We start from the raw sequence: 22,355 nt of genomic DNA, 5'->3' as shown, positions 1-22,355 counted from the left end.
GGTTACTGGTGGTACTGGTTGACTTTTGTCTTGCACCTGTTTCCATCAGGAAACTGGGAGTTTCCTATTTAGTCTGGCTTCTCAGTCATTCTAGTGCCGGCAATCAATGTTACCAGAGCACCTCTGTTGCTTGCTACCTGCTCCAAGTCTGCAATTCAGCTAAATTGGATCTTTGGCATTTTTTGTGTTTGTTTGTCCAGCATGCATTTATATTTCCTTTGCTGCTGGAAGCTCTAGTGATCTGAAATTACTACTCCGGTGTCATGAGTTGATAACGGAGTTAAAGTAATTTCAGGATGGCTGTTTAGGGTTTTGAGGTGACCGCGAAGTCCTCTTTTGTATTTTCTGCTATCTAGTCAGAGGGCCTCTCTTTGCTGAATCTATATTCATACTGCGTACGTGTTTTCCTCTTACCTAACCGTTATTATATGTGGGGGGCTACTATCACTTTTGGGGTTTCCATGGAGGCAAGCCAGGTCTGTGTATTCCTCTGCTAGGGGAAGCTAGATCTCCGGCTGGTGTGAGGTGTCTAAGGATAATCGTAGGCACACCCCCTGGCTACTGTTAGTTGCGTGTTAGGTTCAGCGTCGCGGTCATCTGAGATTCCATCATTCCTAGAGCTAGTCCGTTTTTGCCTGAGTCCCTGCCATTGGGAACCATGACACTACTGCTAGTGTTGTGTTAAGATCAGGAACTGCGGTCTGTATAGTTACCACCTGCTCAGAGCTAGTCGCATGTCGTTCCTAAATCACCAGTCCATAACAGTACAACTGGCCAAAAATGAGTTGAATGCATCTCAAAAGAAGGAAAAGAAAAAGAGTTCTGAGTAGTGTTGAGCATTCCGATACCGCAAGTATCGGGTATCGGCCGATACTTGCGGGTATCGGAATTCCGATACCGAGATCCGATACTTTTGTGGTATCGGGTATCGGTATCGAAACAACATTAATGTAAAAATGTGTAAAAGAGAGAATTAAAATAAAAAATATTGCTATACTCACCTCTCCGACGCAGCCTGCACCTTACCGAGGGAAGCGGCAGTGTTCTTTGTTTAAAATTTGTGCTTTTCTTTCCTTACGTGAAGTCCCGGCTTGTGATTGGTTGCGTGCCGCCCATGTGACCGCAACGCAACCAATCACAGCAAGCCGTGACGTAATTTCAGGTCATTCAGTATTTTAAAATTACGTCCCGGCTTTGTGATTGGTTGCGTCGCAGTCACATGGACGACGCAACCAATCACAAGCCGTGACGTCACGGGAGGCTGGACACGCGCGCATTTTAAAATGCGCGCGTGTCCAGCCTCCCGTGACGTCCCGGCTTGTGATTGGTTGCGTCGCTGTCAACCAATCACAAGCCGGGAGGCTGGACACGCGCGCATTTTAAAATGGCTTCCCGGCTTGTGATTGGTTGACAGCGACGCAACCAATCACAAGCCGGGACGTCACGGGAGGCTGGACTCGCGCGAATTTTAAAATGCGCGCGTGTCCAGCCTCCCGGCTTGTGATTGGTTGACAGCGACGCAACCAATCACAAGCCGGGACGTCACGGGAGGCTGGACTCGCGCGAATTTTAAAATGCGCGCGTGTCCAGCCTCCCGGCTTGTGATTGGTTGACAGCGACGCAACCAATCACAAGCCGGGACGTCGACGTCACGGGAGGCTGGACTCCCGCGCATTTTAAAATGCGCGCGTGTCCAGCCTCCCGTGACGTCACGGCTTGTGATTGGTTGCGTCGCCCATGTGACTGTGACTCATCCATTCACAAAGCCGGGACGTAATTTTAAAATCCTTAAGGACCTGAAATTACGTCACGGCTTGCTGTGATTGGTTGCGTCGCCCATGTGACTGCGACGCAACCAATCACAAAGCCGGAGCGTAATTTTAAAATACTGAATGACCTGAAATTACGTCACGGCTTGCTGTGATTGGTTGCGTTGCGGTCACATGGGCGGCACGCAACCAATCACAAGCCGGGACTTCACGTAAGGAAAGAAAAGCGCAAATTTTAAGCAAACAACGCTGCCGGTTCCCTCGGAGAGGTGAGTATAGCAATATTTTTTATTTTAATTCTTTATTTTACACATTAATATGGTTCCCAGGGCCTGAAGGAGAGTTTCCTCTCCTTCAGACCCTGGGAACCATCAGGAATACCGTCCGATACTTGAGTCCCATTGACTTGTATTGGTATCGGGTATCGGTATCGGATTGGATCCGATACTTTGCCGGTATCGGCCGATACTTTCCGATACCGATACTTTCAAGTATCGGACGGTATCGCTCAACACTAGTTCTGAGCCATTTTTTTTTCTTTAGTCTGTTTTGTCTTTTTCCTTCCTCTTAATCTCTGAGTGGTTCAGGATTTGGGCGCGGGCATGGATGTTCAGGGTTTTTTTTCTCGTGTGGATCAGCTTGCTGCAAGAGTACAGAGTATCTAAGATTATGTTGTTCAGACTCCGGTTTTAGAGCCTAGAATTCATACTCCAGATTTGTTTTATGGGGATAGATCCAAGTTTTTGAACTTTAAAAATTTCTGCAAATTGTTTTTTGCTCTGAAACCCCATTCCTCTGGTGATCCCATTCAGCAAGTTAAAATAGTTATTTCTTTGCTGCGTGGTGACCCTCAGGACTGGGCATTCTCCCTTGAGTCAGGAAATCCGGCATTGCTTAATGTAGATGTATTTTTTCAATCGCTCGGATTATTGTATGACAAACCTAACTCTGTGGATCATGCGGAAAAAGCCTTGTTGGCCTTGTGTCAGGGTCAGGAAGCAGCAGAATTATACTGCCAGAAATTTAGAAAATGGTCTGTGCTCACTAAATGGAATGAGGACGCTCTGGCAGCAATTTTCAGAAAGGGTCTTTCTGAAGCCCTTAAAGATGTTATGGTGGGGTTCCCCATGCCGGTTGGTTTGAGCGAATCTATGTCTCTAGCCATTCAGATTGATCGGCGCCTGCACGAGCGCAAAGTGGTGCACCATATGGCAGCGTCCTCTGAACAGAGTCCTGAGCCTATGCAATGTGCTAGGATTTTGACTAGAGCAGAACAGAGGGGATACAGACGTCAGAATGGGCTGTGTTTTTACTGTGGTGATTCTGCTCATGCTATTTCTGTTTGCCCTAAGCGTATTAAGAGGGTAGCTAGATCTGTTACCATCAGTACTGTACAGCCTAAATTTCTCCTGTCTGTGACCCTGATTTGCTCATTGCTTAAGTATACCGTGTGCACTACCGAGTGTGGTGCACGGGTAGGTTCCCAAACCGTGATCAATTAGTAATACAAAACCCGGCACTCAACTTATAGGTGACACCTATACAGCGGTGGACGCCGTGACAAGGGCCGTTATACGGGCCAAAACCTTTCTCCCTGCAATTGGGGACTCCATACCATAATTTCCTAATGTACTGGTCATACAGTCACCTTCTCTTTACAACATCCCAAATTACGTTACTGATGAAGGTCCCATTGTGAGACCGAAACGTTTATGTTGGATTTGGGACATAATAAACCTATTGTTTCTTCGCACCAATAAGTTGAGTGCCGGGTTTTGTATTACTACCTGATTTGCTCATTGTCATCCTTTTCTGTCATGGCATTTGTGGATTCAGGTGCTGCCCTGAACTTAATGGACTTAGAATTTGCCAGGCGCTGTGATTTTTCTTTGCAGCGTTTGCAGAGCCCTATTCCTTTGAGGGGTATTGATGCTACACCGTTGGCCAAGAATAAACCTCAGTATTGGACTCAGCTGACTATGTGCATGGCTCCAGCACATCAGGAAGATTGCCGTTTTCTGGTGTTGCATAATTTACATGATGTTGTTGTATTGGGTTTTCCATGGTTACAAGTACACAATCCAGTGCTGGATTGGAAATCTATGTCTGTGACTAGTTGGGGTTGTCAAGGGGTACATAGTGACGTTCCTTTGATGTCAATTTCCTCTTCCCCCTCTTCTGATGTTCCTGAATTTTTGTCAGATTTCCAGGATGTATTCGATGAGCCCAAGTCCAGTTCCCTTCCTCCACATAGGGACTGTGATTGTGCTATTGAATTGATTCCTGGCTGCAAGTTCCCTAACGGCCGACTTTTCAATCTATCTGTGCCAGAGCATGCTGCCATGCGGAGCTATGTGAAGGAGTCTTTGGAGAAGGGGCATATTCGGCCGTCTTCGTCACCATTGGGAGCGGGATTTTTTTTTGTTGCCAAGAAGGATGGCTCCTTGAGACCATGTATTGATTATCGCCTTCTTAATAAGACCACGGTCAAATTCCAATACCCTTTACCTTTGCTTTCAGATTTGTTTGCTCAGATTAAGGGGGCTAGTTGGTTTACAAAGATTGACCTTCGAGGGGCATATAATCTTGTTCGTATTAAACAGGGTGACGAATGGAAAACTGCATTTAATATGCCCGAAGGCCATTTTGAATACCTTGTGATGCCTTTCGGGATTTCTAATGCTCCTTCTGTATTTCAGTCCTTCATGCATGATATTTTCCGCAATTATCTTGATAAATTCTTGATTGTGTATTTGGATGATATTTTGATTTTTTCTGATGATTGGGAGTCTCATGTGAAGCAGGTCAGGATGGTATTCCAGATCCTTCGTGATAATGCCCTATTTGTGAAGGGGTCTAAGTGCCTATTTGGAGTTCAGAAGGTCTCTTTTTTGGGGTTTATTTTTTCTCCTTCGTCTATAGAAATGGATCCTGTTAAGGTCCAAGCCATTCATGACTGGATTCAGCCCACATCTGTGAAGAGCCTTCAGAAATTTCTGGGCTTTGCTAATTTTTATCACCATTTCTGGATGTGTTTTGTTAGGGTTTTCTACTGACCATGAAAGTATGCTTTCTGTCTTCTGCTATCTAGAAAGCGGACCTCAAATTTGCTAAAACTATTTTCCTGCTGCGTTTGTTGTTTCATCTCATATCACCGCCAATATATGTGGGGGGCTTCTGTCTCCTTTTTCATTGCCAACTTCTCCAGTGTGGTTAAACCCCTGACTGATTTGATGAAGAAAGGCGCTGATGTGACGAATTGGTCCTCTGCGGCTGTTGAGGCCTTTCAGAAGCTTAAATGCCGATTTACTTCTGCCCCTGTGTTGCGTCAGCCGGTTGTTTCCCTTCCTTTTCAGGTTGAGGTTGATGCTTCTGAGATTGGGGCAGGGGCCGTTTTGTCACAGAGGAATTCTGATGGTTCCTTGATGAAACCATGTGCCTTCTTTTCCCGAAAGTTTTTGCCTGCAGAACGCAATTATGATGTCGGTAATCGGGAGTTGCTGGCTATGAAGTGGGCACTTGAGGAGTGGCGACATTGGCTTGAGGGAGCTAGGCACCGCGTTGTGGTCTTGACCGATCATAAGAATCTGATTTACCTCGAGTCGGCCAAGCGGCTGAACCCTAGACAGGCTCGATGGTCCCTATTTTTCTCCCATTTCGATTTTGTGGTCTCATATCTTCCAGGATCTAAGAATGTTAAGGCGGATGCCCTCTCTAGGAGTTTTTTGCCTGATTCTCCTGGAGTTCTTGAGCCGGTTGGCATTCTTAGGGAAGAGGTGGTTCTTTCTGCCTACTCCCCTGATTTATGGCGGGTGCTTCAGGAATTTCAGGCTGATAAACCTGACCGCTGTCCTATGGGGAAGCTGTTTGTTCCTGATAGATGGACAAGTAAGGTAATTTCTGAGGTCCATTGTTCGGTGTTGGACGGTCATCCTGGGATTTTTGGTACCAGAGATTTGGTTGCTAGGTCCTTTTGGTGGCCTTCCTTGTCGCGGGATGTGCGTTCTTTTGTGCAGTCCTGTGGGACTTGTGCCCGGGCTAAGCCTTGCTGTTCCCGCGCTAGTGGGTTGCTTTTGCCTTTGCCTGTCCCTGAGAGGCCCTGGATGCATATTTCCATGGATTTTATTTTGGATCTTCCTGTGTCCCAGAGGATGTCTGTTATCTGGGTGATTTGTGACCGGTTCTCTAAAATGGTCCATTTGGTACCTTTGCCTAAATTGCCTTCCTCCTCTGATTTGGTTCCATTGTTCTTTCAGGATGTGGTTCGTTTGCATGGCATTCCAGAAAATATTGTGTCTGACAGAGGTTCCCAGTTTGTTTCCAGGTTTTGGCGGGCCTTTTGTGCTAGGATGGGCATTAATTTGTCTTTTTCTTCAGTGTTCCATCCTCAGACAAATGGCCAAACTGAGCGAACTAATCAAACTTTGGAAACCTATTTGAGATGCTTTGTGTCTGCTGATCAGGATGATTGGATGGCTTTCTTGCCGTTGGCCGAGTTTGCCCTTAATAATCGGGCCAGTTCAGCTACTTTGGTTTCGCCTTTTTTTTTGTAATTTTGGTTTCCATCCTCGTTTTTCTTCAGGGCAGGTTGAGCCTTCTGATTGTCCTGGTGTAGATTCTGTGATGGACAGGTTACAGCAGACTCATGTGGTAGACAATTTGACGTTGTCTCAGGAAAAGGCTCAGCGTTTTGCTAACCGCCGTCGGTGTGTTGGTCCTCGGCTTTGGGTGGGGGATTTAGTTTGGTTATCTTCTCGTCATGTTCCTATGAAGGTTTCTTCCCCTAAGTTCAAGCCTCGGTTTATTGGTCCTTATAAGATTTCTGAGATTATCAATCCAGTGTCTTTTCGTTTGGCCCTTCCAGCCTCTTTTGCCATCCACAATGTTTTCCATAGATCTTTGTTGCGGAGATATGTGGTACCCGTTGTTCCCTCTGTTGATCCTCCTGCCCCGGTGTTGGTTGACGGGGAGTTGGAATATGTGGTTGAGAAAATATTGGCTTCTCATTTTTCGAGGCGGAGGCTTCAGTATCTTGTCAAGTGGAAGGGTTATGGCCAGGAGGATAATTCTTGGGTGGTTGCCTCCGATGTTCATGCCGCCGATTTGGTTCGTGCTTTTCACTTGGCTCGTCCTGATCGGCCTGGGGGCTCTGGTGAGGGTTCGGTGACCCCTCCTCAAGGGGGGGGTACTGTTGTGAATTCCGCTCTTGGGCTCCCTCCGGTGGTTGTAAGTAGCACTTTTGTGAGTTCTGCTCTTGGGCTCCCTCCGGTGGTTTTGAGTGGTATGGCTGCTTCTTGGATTTAGCATCAGCAGCTGCTTCCACTGATCGTCTTTCTGGCTCGGCTATTTTAGTCCGGCCTTATCCCTCAATCAATGCCAGTTGTCAATTGTTCCTGCTTGGAGTCACGGCTCTTTTGGATTTCCCTGACACTCTGACCTGATTCAGCAAAGATAAGTCCTTGCTTGTCCTTTTGCAGTCCTCTTGTTGTGGACTTTATTGTTCAGCACATTCTATGTTTTGCTCATTTGTCCAGCTTATCAGTATGGATCTATTCAGCTAAGCTGGAAGCTCTGGGCAGCAGATTTTGCCCTCCACACCTTTAGTCAGGTGTGGAGATTTTTGCATTTCTCTGCGGTGGACTTTTTCTAGTTTTTATTATGGACCGCACAGTGTTCTGTCCTGTACTATCTATCTAGCTAGAAGTGGTCTCCTTTGCTAAATCTTGTTTCATTCTATGTATGTCATATCCTTCTCCACTCACAGTCATTATTTGTGGGGGGCTGTCTATCCTTTGGGGATTCTCTCTTAGGCAAGATAGCTTTCCTGTTTCTACCTTTAGGGGTAGCTAGTTCTCTGGCTGTGACGAGGTGTCCAGGGAGTGACAGGAACATCCCAGGGCTACTGCTAGTGTTGTGTTAAGATCAGGAACTGCGGTCCGTATAGTTACCACCTGCTCAGAGCTAGTCGCATGTCGTTCCTAAATCACCAGTCCATAACAGGATGGGATTAGATACACGGCTCAGTAAAGAGTATCACACAGGATAGGATTAGATACATGGCTCAGCAGAGAGTATCACACAGGATAGTATTAGATATACAGCTCAGCAGACGGTATCACACAGGATAGGATTAGATACATGGCTCAGCAGACAGTATCACACAGGATAGGCTTAGATACACAGCTCAGCAGACAGTATCACAAAGGATAGGATTAGATACACAGCTCAGCAGACAGTATCACACAGGATAAGATTAGGTACATGGCTGTTATGATCTGGTGACTTGGAGCCGCATGAAAACTTTCTCTGGAGTCGGTGGAACCTGTACTGACCGCAAATCTTGAACTAACACCGGAACTAGAAGTAGCCGTGGGGTGTGCCCAACAAACCCTAGACACCTCGACACAGCCGGAGGACTAAATACCCCTATAGATGGAAATAGGAATGTTATCTTGCCTCAGAGCAGACCCCCAAAGGATAGGCAGCCCCCCACGAATAATGACTGTGAGTAGGAGAAGAATAGACACACGCAAGTAGAAAACAGGATTTAGCAAAAGAGGCCACTCTAGCTAAATAGGAAAGGATAGGACAGATTACTAGGCGGTCAGTATTAAAACCCTTCCAAAAATATCCACAACAGATAATACAAAAGTTCCACAATCTAACTAAAGACATGGAATGTATATCTGCCACTCCAGAGAATCCAGCAAGACTGAGAAAACACAGCATGTGTGCCACAGGAAAAAAAAAACAGACACTTATCTTTGCTGATTTGGCAGAAAGACAGGAGGAACCAAGGCAGAGGTCCAACACCTCCCAACAACAATTGACAACTGGCAAGGACTAATGAATCCTGCACACCTAAATACCCCAGTCAGAACTGCAATCAGCAGACACACCTGACCAGGACTGCAACCCAGGGACAACTGCATTACCACCTACTACCACCGGAGGGAACCCAAAAGCAGAATTCACAACAGTACCCTCCCCTTGAGGAGGGGTCACCGAACCCTCACCAGCGCCCCCAGGCCGATCAGGACGAGCCAGATGAAAGGCACAGACCAGATCAGCAGCATGGACATCAGAAGCAAAAACCCAAGAACTATCCTCCTGGCCATAACCCTTCCATTTGACAAGGTACTGAAGCCTCCGCCTCAAAAAACGAGAATCCAAAATCTTCTCAACCACATACTCCAACTCCCCATCAACCAAAACAGGGGCCGGAGGATCAACAGAGGGAACAACGGGCACCACATATTTCCGCAATAAAGATCTATGGAAGACATTATGGATAGCAAAAGAGGCCGGAAGCGCCAATCGAAAAGACACCGGATTAATAATCTCAGAAATCCTATAAGGACCAATAAACCGAGGCTTAAACTTAGGGGAAGAGACGTTCATAGGAACATGACGGGAAGACAACCAAACCAAATCCCCAACCCGAAGCCGGGAACCAACACACCGACGACGGTTAGCAAAATGTTGAGCCTCCTCCTGAGACAACACCAAATTGTCCACCACATGAGCCCAAATCTACTGCAACCTGTCAACCACAGAATCCACACCAGGACAGTCAGAAGGCTCAACCTGCCCCGAAGAAAAACGAGGATGAAAACCAAAATTACAAAAAAAAGGCAAAACCAAAGTAGCCGAACTAGCCCGATTATTAAGGGCAAACTCGGCCAATGGCAAAAAGGCCACCCAATCATCCTGATCGGCAGACACAAAGCATCTCAAATAAGTCTCCAAGTCTGATTAGTTCGCTCGGTCTGGTGATTTGTCTGAGGATGAAATGCAGAAGAAAAAGACAAATCAATGCCCAGCCTAGCACAAAAGGCCCGCCAAAACCTAGAAACAAACTGGGAACCTCTGTCGGACATAATATTCTCCGGAATACCATGTAAATGAACCACATGCTGAAAAAACAATGGAACCAACTCTGAAGAGGAAGGCAATTTAGGCAAAGGCACCAAATGAACCATCTTAGAAAACCAGTCACAAACAACCCAGATAACCGACATCCTCTGGGAAACCGGAAGATCAGAAATAAAATCCATAGAAATATGCGTCCAGGGCCTCTCAGGGACCAGCAATGGCAAAAGTAACCCACTAGCACAGGAACAACAAGGCTTGGCCCGCGCACAAGTCCCATGGGACTGCACAAAAGAACGCACATCACGTGACAACGAAGGCCACCAAAAGGACCTACCAACCAAATCTCTGGTACCAAAAATACCAGGATGACCGGCCAACACAGAAGAGTGAACCTCAGAAATCACTCTACTAGTCCATGTGTCAGGAACAAACAATTTCCCCACAGGACAGCGGTCAGGTCTATCAGCCTGAAATTCCTGAAGAACCCGCCGTAAATCAGGGGAAATGGCAGAAAGGACCACCCCATCTTTCAGAATGCCGACCGGTTCAAGGACCTCAGGAGAATCAGGCAAAAAACTCCTAGAAAGGGCATCAGACTTAATATTCTTAACCACAAAATCAAAACGGGAAAAAAACAAGGACCATCGAGCCCGTCTAGGACTCAGCCGTGTGGCAGACTCGAGGTAAATCAAATTCTTATGATCGGTCAGGACCACAATACAGTGCTTAGGTCCCTCAAGCCAATGTCGCCACTCCTCAAATGCCCACTTCATAGCCAACAAGTCCCGATTGCCGACATCATAATTGCGTTCAACAGGCGAAAACTTGCGGGAGAAGAAGGCACACGGTTTCATCAAAGAAGCAACAGAATCCCTCTGAGACAAAACGGCCCCTGCCCCAATCTCAGAAGCATCAATCTCAACCTGAAACGGAAGAGAGACATCTGGTTAGCGCAACACCGGAGCAGAAGTAAATCGGCGTTTAAGCTCCTGAAAGGCAGAGACAGCCGCAGAGGACCAATTCGCCACATCAGCGTCAAATCAGTCAAGGGTTTAACCACGCTGAAGAAGTTAGCAATGAACCGGTGATAAAAATTTGCAAAACCTCAAAATTTCTGAAGGCTCTTCACGGATGTGGGTTGAATCCAATCATGAATGGCCTGAACCTTAACCGGACCAGGACTGCAACCCAGGGACAACTGCATTACCACCTACTACCACCGGAAGGAACCCAAAAGCAGAATTCACAACACACGTCTCAGCAAACAGTGTCACACAGGATAGGATTAGGTAGATGGCTCAGCAGACAGTGTCACACAGGATAGGATTAGGTACACTGCTCAGCAGACAGTATCACACAGGATAGGATTAGATACATGGCTCAGCAGACAGTATCGCACAGGATAGGCTTAGATACACAGCTCAGCAAACAGTATCACACATGATACGTTTAGATACATGGCTCAGCAGACAGTGTCACACAGGATAGGATTTGATGCACAGCTCACCAGACAGTGTCACACTGGATAGGATTAGATACACAGCTCAGCAGACAGTATCACACAGGATAGGATTAGGTACACTGCTCAGCAGACAGTGTCACACAAGATAGGAATAGATACACGGCTCATCAGACAGTATCACAAAGGATAGGATAAGGTACACGGCTCAGCAGACTGTATCAAAAAGGATAAGATTAGATACATGGTTTTGCAGACTGTATCACATAAGATAGGATTAGATACATGGCTCAGCAGACAGTATCACACTGGATAGGATTAGATACATGGCTCAGCAGACAGTATCACACAGAATAGGATTAGATACACAGCTCAGCAGACAGTTTCACACAGGATACCATTAGATACATGGCTCAGCAGAATGTATCACACAGGATAGTATTAGATACACAGCTTAGCAGACAGTAACACACAGGATTGAATTAGATAAATAGCTCAGGAGACAATATCACACAGGATAGGATTAGACACACAGCTCAGGAGACAGTATCACACAGGATAGGATTAGACACACAGCTCAGCATACTATATCATACAGTATGGGAATAGATGCACAGCTCAGCAGACTGTATCACACAGGATACCATTAGATACATGGCTCAGCAGAATGTATCACACAGGATAGTATTAGATACACAGCTTAGCAGACAGTAACACACAGGATTGAATTAGATAAATAGCTCAGGAGACAATATCACACAGGATAGGATTAGATACACCGCTCAACAGGCGGTATCACACAGTATATGATTAGAAACACAACTCAGCAACATGATGTGCCAAAGAAGAGGACCTTTTCAATCCAAAAATTCCACTCATTCCAATTGATTTGCCTTTTGATTTTAACCACCTCCAGTTTCCACTTTGACTGGCATTTGCAATGTCCATTGACAAGGCTCAGGGACAGTCCTTGAAAGTAGCAGGGATCGATTTGCAATCTCCATGCTTTTCTCATGGTCAACTTTACGTTTCCTGTTCAAGAGTTGGAACTGCCAAAAATCTGTTCATTTTTTGCACCGGAAGGAAAAACCAAAAATGTTGTTTATCAAAAGCCTCCGGAATGAGTTGAAAATAAAATACTGTTAATACTTAGGTAATCGTTTAGTTACTTTGTGTTGTAAATCCTTAGCATTGAAAATATGATGTGAAATGTTTTTATGTGCAATATAATCGTTATAATGTGTTATAAGTAACCACAGTTAGTTACTATGCCCAGGCAACGCCGGGCTCTTCAGCTATTGTTTTATAAAAAGACCTGCATCTCTGAAACCATATGCTATATTTAAAAAAGAAAAAAATGGAAGACTCCATGGAATAGATGTAATAAAACAAGTACTAAATTTGTTCACTTTGGGTCTGGTGGAAAGTCCTTTTTTAGTTTAATATATGAGAAGTACATTATAAGATTTACTTATCTTTCACAATATGAGGGTGTGATGTTTTTCACCACCTTTTGGATGCTTGATGCACAAGGGTCAAAACTGTCATAGGGAATAAACTTATGAAAAAAAGAGTTGATATGCTGACATAAAGGTACAGTTTTCCTAAATTGCAGTTAATTGAACATGATTACAACTAATATTTGTTTTCAAACAACAGAAAAATATTTTGAACAATGCTCTAACCTCATGCTTTAAAGCAGTCTTTATAACATCATTTTTTCTTTTTTTCAGAATCCTTGAATTTCAAGATACTGGTTATTTAGACATTTTAAAACAAAAATGGTGGCCACGAATGGGAAGGTGTGATTTGAACAGTCATAATAATGCACAAACAGATGGCAAAGCATTAAAATTGCACAGTTTCGCTGGAGTTTTCTGCATACTTGCAATTGGATTACTACTCGCTTGCTTGGTAGCTGCAATGGAATTGTGGTGGAACAGCAACCGCTGTCGACAGGACTCACCAAAAGAGGTCCATAACTACTATTCTTATTATATAAAAGGTACCTTAGGGACATGCATCATTGGAAGCAATAACCCAATTAGTAGATTTAGTTATGTGATGACAACCTACAGCACTTTATAATGTGTCACTTGACCAGATAAACAAATATACTAATATATATGCACCAATAATGCATATCCCTACTTAGAATATTGGGTTGTGCAGTGACAGTGGCAAATACAAGGGTGTATTTGTTTCACGCTTTTCAATGTAAGCAGATCCACAATTCATTTTCCTGTCTGCAAATGATAACGTGTTTAACACTTTTTGCACTAGTGCTTTCCAACTACTGAATCAGTCTACCAAATACATAATGATTAATAGAGGCTGACATAGTTATCCAAGGGAATCATTTAAGACACTGGCTCATCTTTAATTCTTGTTTTGGCAGTAATATACAAATAGTGGCTTAGCATAAACTGCAATTGAAACAAATAACTCAAATCAATTATCAAAAGAATCCTAATACAATCTTTACAGATGTTTTGGATAAAAAAAATTGTTATAAATGAAGATTCAGCAAAGACGCAGAGGAAATTAAAATTGAAAAAATATCTAAAGCAAAGCAATGCTGAATGTTGTCATGCATAAAGCAAACATCAATTTCCATCAATTAAACTTCTTAACAAGCTAACCTTTCAGAGATCTTTGTTCAGCAGCGGTCTCTAAACACAATACTAACAATCGAATAAAGATAATATTTGAAAAGTTTTCATATTGCAACGTCTGTAGTGTCCCACGTACTTAGTATACAGATTTATTTTTTGATGGCATTAAAATTCTGATACTGTCATAGCATAATTTTATTCATTGTTACTAAATGACATTATTTTAATAATATCTCATACATTTATAGGAAAATATCTACAAACATGTTGGTATGGAACTTTTTGGATTATTCATACAGCATTTTGGTTTTTTTTTCTAATTGAATTGCCAACTTATCCCATAATCAACTGATTTATATTTTATTCTTGATAGTAGCTGTTTAAATAAGTTTTTCTGCAACATGTTCTCTCTTCTAACTTGGATATTACGCTAGTCAATACCTTGCTGATGAAAGTCATTTGTGCTTGAAGTGAAAGAGGTTGTCCAGTAAAAACAAGATGCTACCTATGCGTTGGATAGGTGATAACTTGTTTGACAGCTGGGAGTAGAGATTTTTTTTAATCTCTGTTAGAATGTTGCAGTACACATGCTCGACCATTGCTTCATTCATTCTCTTTCAGGCTGATGGTCATTGTGCTCAGCCTGTTCCATCACTTTCACTGAGACTGAAAGGAAAAGAGATTAGGAATCCGATCTGTCACCCAACTTTTTAACTATAGTTAAAGTTATGCATTGGGGACAAAATTCCTCGATCTGCCAATTGGTGAGGATTCCAGTGGATAGGTGATAACTTGTTTTCTCCGGACTATCCCTTTATGCTTGGTGTGATTAAGAGTCAACTTATTTCCAATCTATTATTGTATTACCATCTCTATGGAAAAGTTATTTGTCTCAATTAATCAAGATTGGAATTTCGTATGCCAATATTGAGGAAGTGATCACTGGAATAAGATTCCCCCAATGCATTAGGAGGCATGTCCTGTTATAAAATTTGGGACATCTTTTAACTGCCATGCACCACAAACAGAAATATGTTCCCGTGAGGTAGGAGAGAGAGGTACAGAGCTGCAAACGCTATACAGGCACTAATAGAGTACGTAGAGTCCAATTCAAAAGCTGGGTGGGTGCTCTATCTGCTGGCGAGCACAGCAAAAAATAGAAAGGAAAAAGGAAGTGAAGGTACTCCAACACAGAAATAAAAGAAAAAAATGTTATTTTGGCATGTCAAACCAAGTTAAAAACATGATAAACACCTGACGCGTTTCTGGATCATAGAAAGCTTCCTTAATCATGGTCTCCTGCTAATTAAAATCACCTGTGCCAAATGGGAGGCGTGCACATCCAAAGAAAAAAAAAGGACAGATCGTGCAATATGCTGAAAAAAAGAGAATGGACTGTAGCTCCAAAAATCATACAATGATCTAATGCCGCTAGGCAAAAATATATATAACTGACCATGAGGTTTTTAGTTTAACATTCTGATCAGACTGTATGAAGCCCACTGCCACATCACGGCAAACATTGTAGTAGGTCCTACTGCCATAATGGAGAAGAGCTGTGCACAGGAGACTGCAAAGGAGCAGGAGACTGCAAAAAAAGGGGTCTAGCCCATTTTTGCTCTCACTGAAGAGCCGGATGAAGGTGAGTTTCAGTACTACTTTCATTTGGTGTGGATGCTGTGGTTTTGTGCTGGTTGGGTGGTGCGGTCTGGAGTCATGGGGACTCAGTCTTGCAGCATGGGTGCTGTGGGGCACCAGGCCGTCTGCTCTGCTTAAGCATTGCTGCTGTGGTGGTGGTCAGCACACGGCTCCCCTCCATTAGGCAGTAGGACCAACTACGAGGTTTGCCGTGATATGGCAGTGGGATTCATACACTCTAATCAGAATGTTAAACTAAGAACCTCATGTTCAGTTATATCAATTTTTGCCTAGCGGCTTTAGATCAATGTACAATTTTTGGGATGTGCGGTTCATGCTCTTTTTTTGTGTTAAGGATATTTGTCTTGTGGATGATCTTCTACCCTGGATGATATGGTTCTGAATGAGGATGGTGAAGAAGTCATAGAAGGAGCTGCTACTAGTAAAACTAATGTCCAGTGAATTGACATCAAAAATATTTTTTTCTGACTATTACCACATGATAATTAAAAAATATATATTTGAGGCTACATATGATGTACTCAGCTTTTTCCTTCAGCCCATAGATACTGAATAGAACAGAGATTTTGATTCTGACCTGCTCTTTTTTTCCAGGCAATCATGGTATTTCCATCCCCATGGGAAAGTGATTGATCTCAACTAAAGTGGACACTGGAACAAGATGCACCACATTTATTTTAGTGGCTCTTGTTAAATTTGGGGCATCTTGTAATTGCTGTGCACCAATAATAGAAATATGTGCCAAACTGGGGAGCAAACATATTCAATGTAATTTATGCCAATTTATAGCTTAAATTATGCTGAATTTGTTGGGCATGTTTGATAATGCCACACATTGCTGAATATCTCAACATCTTTTCAAAAGGTTGGTGTCACACACAGTGTAGGAAAGGCTAAGTGCAACAAGTAGGGATAAGGGGAAGGGAACCCAACACCCTGTCTGCACTAAGTGTCCCTATATAGGTTTCACACCTATCTTTGAGCAGGATACCTAACCCCTGCTTGCCCATGGCAATAAGCCTTGCATACTGGAGGACAGGATATGCACTAGTCAATCCCCACTACCACTAAAGACAGTTGTGATACACAAACCAGGGGAACACTTAGCTTGAGTAGACTTAAAGAGAAACACAGACGTCCTCCAAACATCAAGGATGAAGATAGCCAACTGCTATAGCTCCATGTCTCAACAGGGAAATGGAAATGGAAATATCACAGAAAAATCCCAGCAGCCAGCTGGGACTTATAAACACCCCGATCCAGGTGTGTCAACTAGAGCCTGGGTAAGTTGACACTGGGTCCTAAAGTCAAAAAGTTCATGAAAATGTCTGGAAAGCCAACCGTTGTGACCTTCTGCATATAGATGCTCTGTGACTGTCTGCAGCCTCTGACACACACGTGATAGTACCCCCTATTCTACTAGTTGCTTTCGGACACTAAGGACCAGTCTTCTTGGAACAAGAGATGTGAAATGAACAAACCAGCCTGGGGGCATTCACCTCTGATGCCGAGACCCACATCCTTTCCTCTGGGCCATAACCCTTCCAGTGCACCAAGTTTTGTAGGGAAGGACATTGGAGGCAAGAATCTACAATCCTTGAAATCTGCAAATCCGGATTTCCATCAACCATTATTGGGGGTGGTGGTAGGGGTGAGGGCTCAAGAGATTCCACGTATTTCTTGAGCAAAGACCTGTGGAAGACATTGTGGATTTTAAGAGCCTGAGGTAGCTCAAGACGAAACACCGCTATATTAATGATGGTGGTCCCAACTTCCAGGAAGGAAGCTTCAACCTGATATTTATGGTAGACAACCACACAAAGTCATTCACATACAGGTCCTGACCTGGCACACATTTTATGTCAGCCACATGTTTCTATCTGTCTCCCATAATCTTCAAATTACTCAGAAACCCCGCCACGCTGAGGAGAATGAATAAGCAAAAATGTTCCTCTTCAGGAATTCCCAAAATCCCTCCCCTGCTTAAAGTACCAAACTGAGGATGGTAAGGATATGCACCAAATAATGATGACCTGCAGGTAGATTCTTGATGGTGATTATTAATAGCAGTTTCTGCCAGCGGTAAGTAGGATGCCCAATCCTCCTGATTTTCGGTTACAAAACACCTAATGTAGGTCTCAAAATTCTGGTTAATTTGGTTGGTCTGTCCATGACTGGGGATAGAAGGCAGAGGAAGGGACAGATGCACCCCCAGTCTAGAACAGAAAGCCCTGCAGAACTTGGAAAAAAATTGGGTTACCTGATCTGACACCACTTTGGAGGGAACCCTGTGAAGCTTCACAATCTGATTTATAAACATCTGAGCAAGAGTCTTGGCATTCGGCAGGGTCGCCAGTAGTGTTGAACATTCCGATACTGCAAGTATCGGGTATCGGCCGATATTTGCTCTATCGGAATTCCGATACCGAGTTCCGATATTTTTGCGATATCGGAAATCGGAATCGGAAGTGTGCGGTGCGTATGGTTCCCAGGGTCTGGAGGAGAGGAGACTCTCCTTCAGGCCCTGGGATCCATATTCATGTAAAAAATAAATAATAAAAATAAAAAATATTGATATACTCACCCCTCCGGCGGACCCTGGCTCTTAGCGGTGCCTCCGTTCCTAAGAATGCAGGGAGTGAAGGACCTTCGATGACGTCGCGGCCTGTGATTGGTCGCGTGAGTGGTCACATGAGCGGTCACGCGACCAATCACAAGCCACGACGTCATCGAAGGTCCTTCACTCTGCATTCTTAGGAACGGAGGCAGACGCTTGGACCGGTGAGAACCGGGGCCGTCGGAGGGGTGAGTATATCAATATTTTTTATTTTTATTCTTTATTTTATACATGAGTATGGATCCCAGGGCCTGAAGGAGAGTTTCCTCTCCTTCAGACCCTGGGAACCATTCCGATATTTTGTGTCCCATTGATATGCATTGGTATCGGGTATCGGTATCGACGATATCCGATACTTTTTGGGTATCGGCCAATCCAATCCGATACCGATACCTTTGCATATCGGAAGGTATCGCTCAACACTAGCCGCCAGTAATGCAACAAAATGGACTATTTTACTGAGCCTATCTACAACCACCAAAACCACAGTCTTTCCTGCCGAGAGGCCAGTAATAAAATCCATAGACAAGTGTGTCCATGGTCTGCTGGGAATAGGTAGTGGAAGAAGAGTACCCGATGGATGGGTATGCAATACTTTGGAATGTGCACAGACATTACAAGCTGATACTTGTTCAACTACATCCGATACAACCCTGACCACCAAAAACAATGAGAAAGGAAGTCAATGGTTGTCTTACCACCTGGATAACCAGCAAGCATAGAGTTGTGATGTGCCCTTATTACTTTGCGGTGCAGATTTGGTGATGAAACCTTCCTGGAGGGCCTCCAACACCTCACCCTCCAGCTTAGGGTACAACCCCCAAATGACTAACCCTTTCTGCAAAATCGGGCAGGGTCATCATGGTCACCACCACCAAGGAAGCTCCGGGACAAAACATCAGCCTTGACATTTTTGATGCCAGGATGGAAAGTGACCACAAAATTGAACATAGTAAAAAACAGGGACCAACTAGCCTGCGTAGGGTTGAGAGGTTTAGCCGATTGAAGATATGACAAGTTCTTTTTGTCAGGGTTAACAATAATAGTATGGACAGCCCCCTCCAACCAATGTCGCCATTCTTCAAATGTTAACTTGATTGCAAAAAGCTCCCTATTACCCATAATTTCATAATGTCATAATTTCTCTCAGCTGAAGAAAATGTTTTCAAAAAGAAGGTGCATAGACACCATTTACCAGGGGATGGACCCTGAGACAACACAGCCCCAACCCCCGCCTCTGACACATCAACCTCTTCAACAAAGGGTTTGGAAACCTCGGGTTGACTAAGTATAGGAGCCATGGCAAGACAGCTCATTAGGGCGGAAAAAGCCTGCAGGGCAGCGTTCAACCATTTGGATAAGTCAGACCCCTTCTTTGTCATTTAATTAAGGGGTTTCACAATTGCAGAATAATTATGGATGAATTTCCCATAAAAGTTTGTAAAACTCAGAAAATGTTGAAGGTCTCAAACAAGGACAGCACGGATCTTCTCTGGATGCATTCGAACACCTGAAGATCACAACAGGTACCCCAAAAACTGCACCTCCTGGATGGCAAAAACACAGTTTTCCAGTTTGACATACAATTAGTTATCTCTTAATATTTGCAACACCTGTCTAACATACCCCTGAGGTGTCTCCAAATCAGGTGAGTAAGCCAAATTATCATCTTGACAGACCACCATAAACCTACCCACTAAATGATAGAAAATATTGTAAATGAAATGCTGGAATACCGCAGGTGCATTGGTCAGACTGAAAGGCATGACCAGACTCTCAATATGACCATCAGGGGTATTGAATGCTGTTTTCCATTCATCCTCTTCTCTTATTCTAACCATGCTGAAGGCCCCCTTAAATCCAACTTGGAGAACACCTTAGCTTCTACAACCTGGCTGAATAGATCTGGAATCAGAGGAAGAGAGTATGGATCTCGGATGGTAATTTGATTTAATTCCCAGAAATCTAAAAAGGGATGCAGACTGCGATCTTTCTTCATCACAAAGAAGAACCCTGCCACCCAGAGCAAAGATGAGAGTCTGATGTGTCCCTACTCCAGACTTTCCACAATTAAATCCATTTCATGGCTTTCCACTCCGGACCCGAAAGATTATACTGTCTGGACTTAGGCATTTTAACCCTGGAGAAAAGATTAACAGGACTGTCATATTCACGGTGAGGAGACAAATCATGTCATCCTCTCTCTTGTCCTCAGACCCAGACAAAAAGCAGTTAAGGTTTCTTTAGATACTGAAGGAAGAGATATATTTAAACAGTTCTCCTGGCAGTAATCCCCCCCACTTAATGACTTCCCTGGCTTACTAATCCCTTCAATGGATTATGTTTCATTATCTAGAGAATGCCCCATAAAATTGGAGTGTGGAGAATGTCCAGGACATAGCAAGGAATTATTTTACAATGAACCGACCCCACCCTCAGTCTTACATTACATACAATGTGAGTGAAAGATTTTTGTGCAAGTGGCGCTGAGTCAATAGTGAAGATGGAAATAAGCTTAGCTAAAGCACAGTAAACCAGCCCTTGAGTTCTGGCAAACTCAGCATCAACCATGCCGACTCCAGCTCCACTGTCAACAAACAGAAATCTCCTTAGTTTTGCTCTCTAGCACCACATCTGCATTCAGGTCAAAACAGGAACTGCAGCTTGATGAAAAATGAACCCCTTGTTTATTTAACTCCAGACTACCATGGGTTAAACGATTATTCCTTTGTTTAGGCATCATAGGGTAGGCCTTAATAAAATGTCCCATTTTTCACAAAAAACACACCTTTTTGTTGCTATCCTCCTGTGAAATGTCCAATGCAGAGGCACCCCCTAACTGCATGGGTTCCTCCACCCTCCTTAGCACTCCTCTGGCAAAGGGGCAACACTCCAAAAAAGAGGCTGCTGTGAAGGTCGTCTTACTCACCTATTCCGAAGACGTCTATCCACATGAACAGCCAAAGACATAGTGGCTTCCAAGGATTCTGGTTGTATACTGCCAAAGCATGCTTCAATCTTTCAGTGAGACCCTGAAGAAATTGGATTCTGAGAGCAGGATCATTCCACCTAGTATCAGTTGCCCACCTGTGGAATTCGGAGCTATATGTCTCCACTGACTGATCCCCCTGCCGAAGGTGACATAACCTGGACTCAGCCAAGGCGACTTGGTCAGGGTCATCATAGATAATGGCAAGAGTGCCAAAAAATCCTTCCAAGGTCTGGAGACAGACTGAATCCTGTGGAAAAGAGAACTCCCAGGACAGTAGATCTCCCTGGAGAAGAGAAACCACAATACCCACTCTTTTCATTTCCGAAGAAGTGGGGACGAAACATAAAATAAAGTTTACAAGCTTCTGTCAACACTAAAAAAATGTCCCTTCCTCTAGAAAATATGTCTGGTAGGGTAACCTTGGGTTCAGGCTGGACCAGTTTGCCTACAGAGACTGCAACTTCATCAACCTAAATATGTTCAGCTGGTGATAATGTCATGCACAGTGTAGGAAAGACTGAGTGCAACACGAAGGGTTAAGAGGAAAGGAACCCAACACTAGGGAAGGGGGGAGTGGAGACCCCTAGGCAGATCTAACATCACCCTGTCTGCACTAAGCGTCCCTATATAGGTTCCGCACCTATCTTCGATCTTTGGCGATAAGCCCTGCACAGGAGAGGACAGGATGAGCACTAGTCAATCCCCACTGACAAATTGGATACACAAAAAAGCGGAACACTTAGCTTGAGTAGTCTCAGAGAAAAACACAGACTTCCTCCAAACACCAAGGAGGAAGATAGCCTACAGCTATATCTCCAAGCCTCAACAGGGAAATAGAAATATCACTAGCAACTCCCAGTAACCAGCTGGGAGTTATACACACCCCGGTCCAGGTGTATCAACTGGAGTGGGTGGAGGTTGCCACTGGGTCTTAAAGCCAGAAGGCTCAGGAAGGAGTCTGTAAAGCCAATCGCTTTACAACTTTCTGCAGCTAGATGCAGTGCGACTGTCTGTAGCCTCTGACATACCCGTGAGCCGACAAAAAATGGTGAAAAATGCAAAAAGTCACCAAATGTTTGCACAGCATTGAATTGTAAAAAAGGTTGCCATGTTTCAAACAGTATTGTGCCTGAAAGTTGGCAAAATGGCAGATGAATCATTGATGGTATGAAAATAAATACTGCTCCTTGACCCAACTAGATACCAAAAATATCATTATTTTTTATGGTGAATTGCAAATACCTTGTGTTTTCCCCCTTGCTGACTAAATCTTTTAACTCTTTCTTTATGAAGTAATAGCAGATCTATAAAGACCCCTGTACACAGTAAACATATTACATCTATATTCACATTAATATACTATGAATTC

At 43.9% G+C, this 22,355-nt stretch overlaps 1 protein-coding gene across 2 annotated transcripts in view; it reads left to right on the top strand.

The window, feature by feature from the left end:
* GRID1 (glutamate ionotropic receptor delta type subunit 1) overlaps positions 1-22,355 on the top strand; it is a 2,026,904-nt gene that overhangs the window by 1,967,462 nt on the left and 37,087 nt on the right. The window contains exon 15 of one of the 2 annotated variants that reach the window (XM_077259310.1): positions 12,837-13,077. In XM_077259310.1, the coding sequence (XP_077115425.1) occupies positions 12,837-13,077 (241 nt within the window). Of the gene's footprint in view, positions 1-12,836; positions 13,109-22,355 lie in introns of both variants that reach the window. The other variant, XM_077259311.1, reaches the window with a different exon arrangement.

The sequence above is a fragment of the Ranitomeya variabilis genome, chromosome 4 (assembly GCF_051348905.1).
Source record: "Ranitomeya variabilis isolate aRanVar5 chromosome 4, aRanVar5.hap1, whole genome shotgun sequence".
Lineage (NCBI taxonomy): Eukaryota > Metazoa > Chordata > Amphibia > Anura > Dendrobatidae > Ranitomeya > Ranitomeya variabilis.
This window is presented reverse-complemented; position numbering and strand designations above follow the sequence as displayed.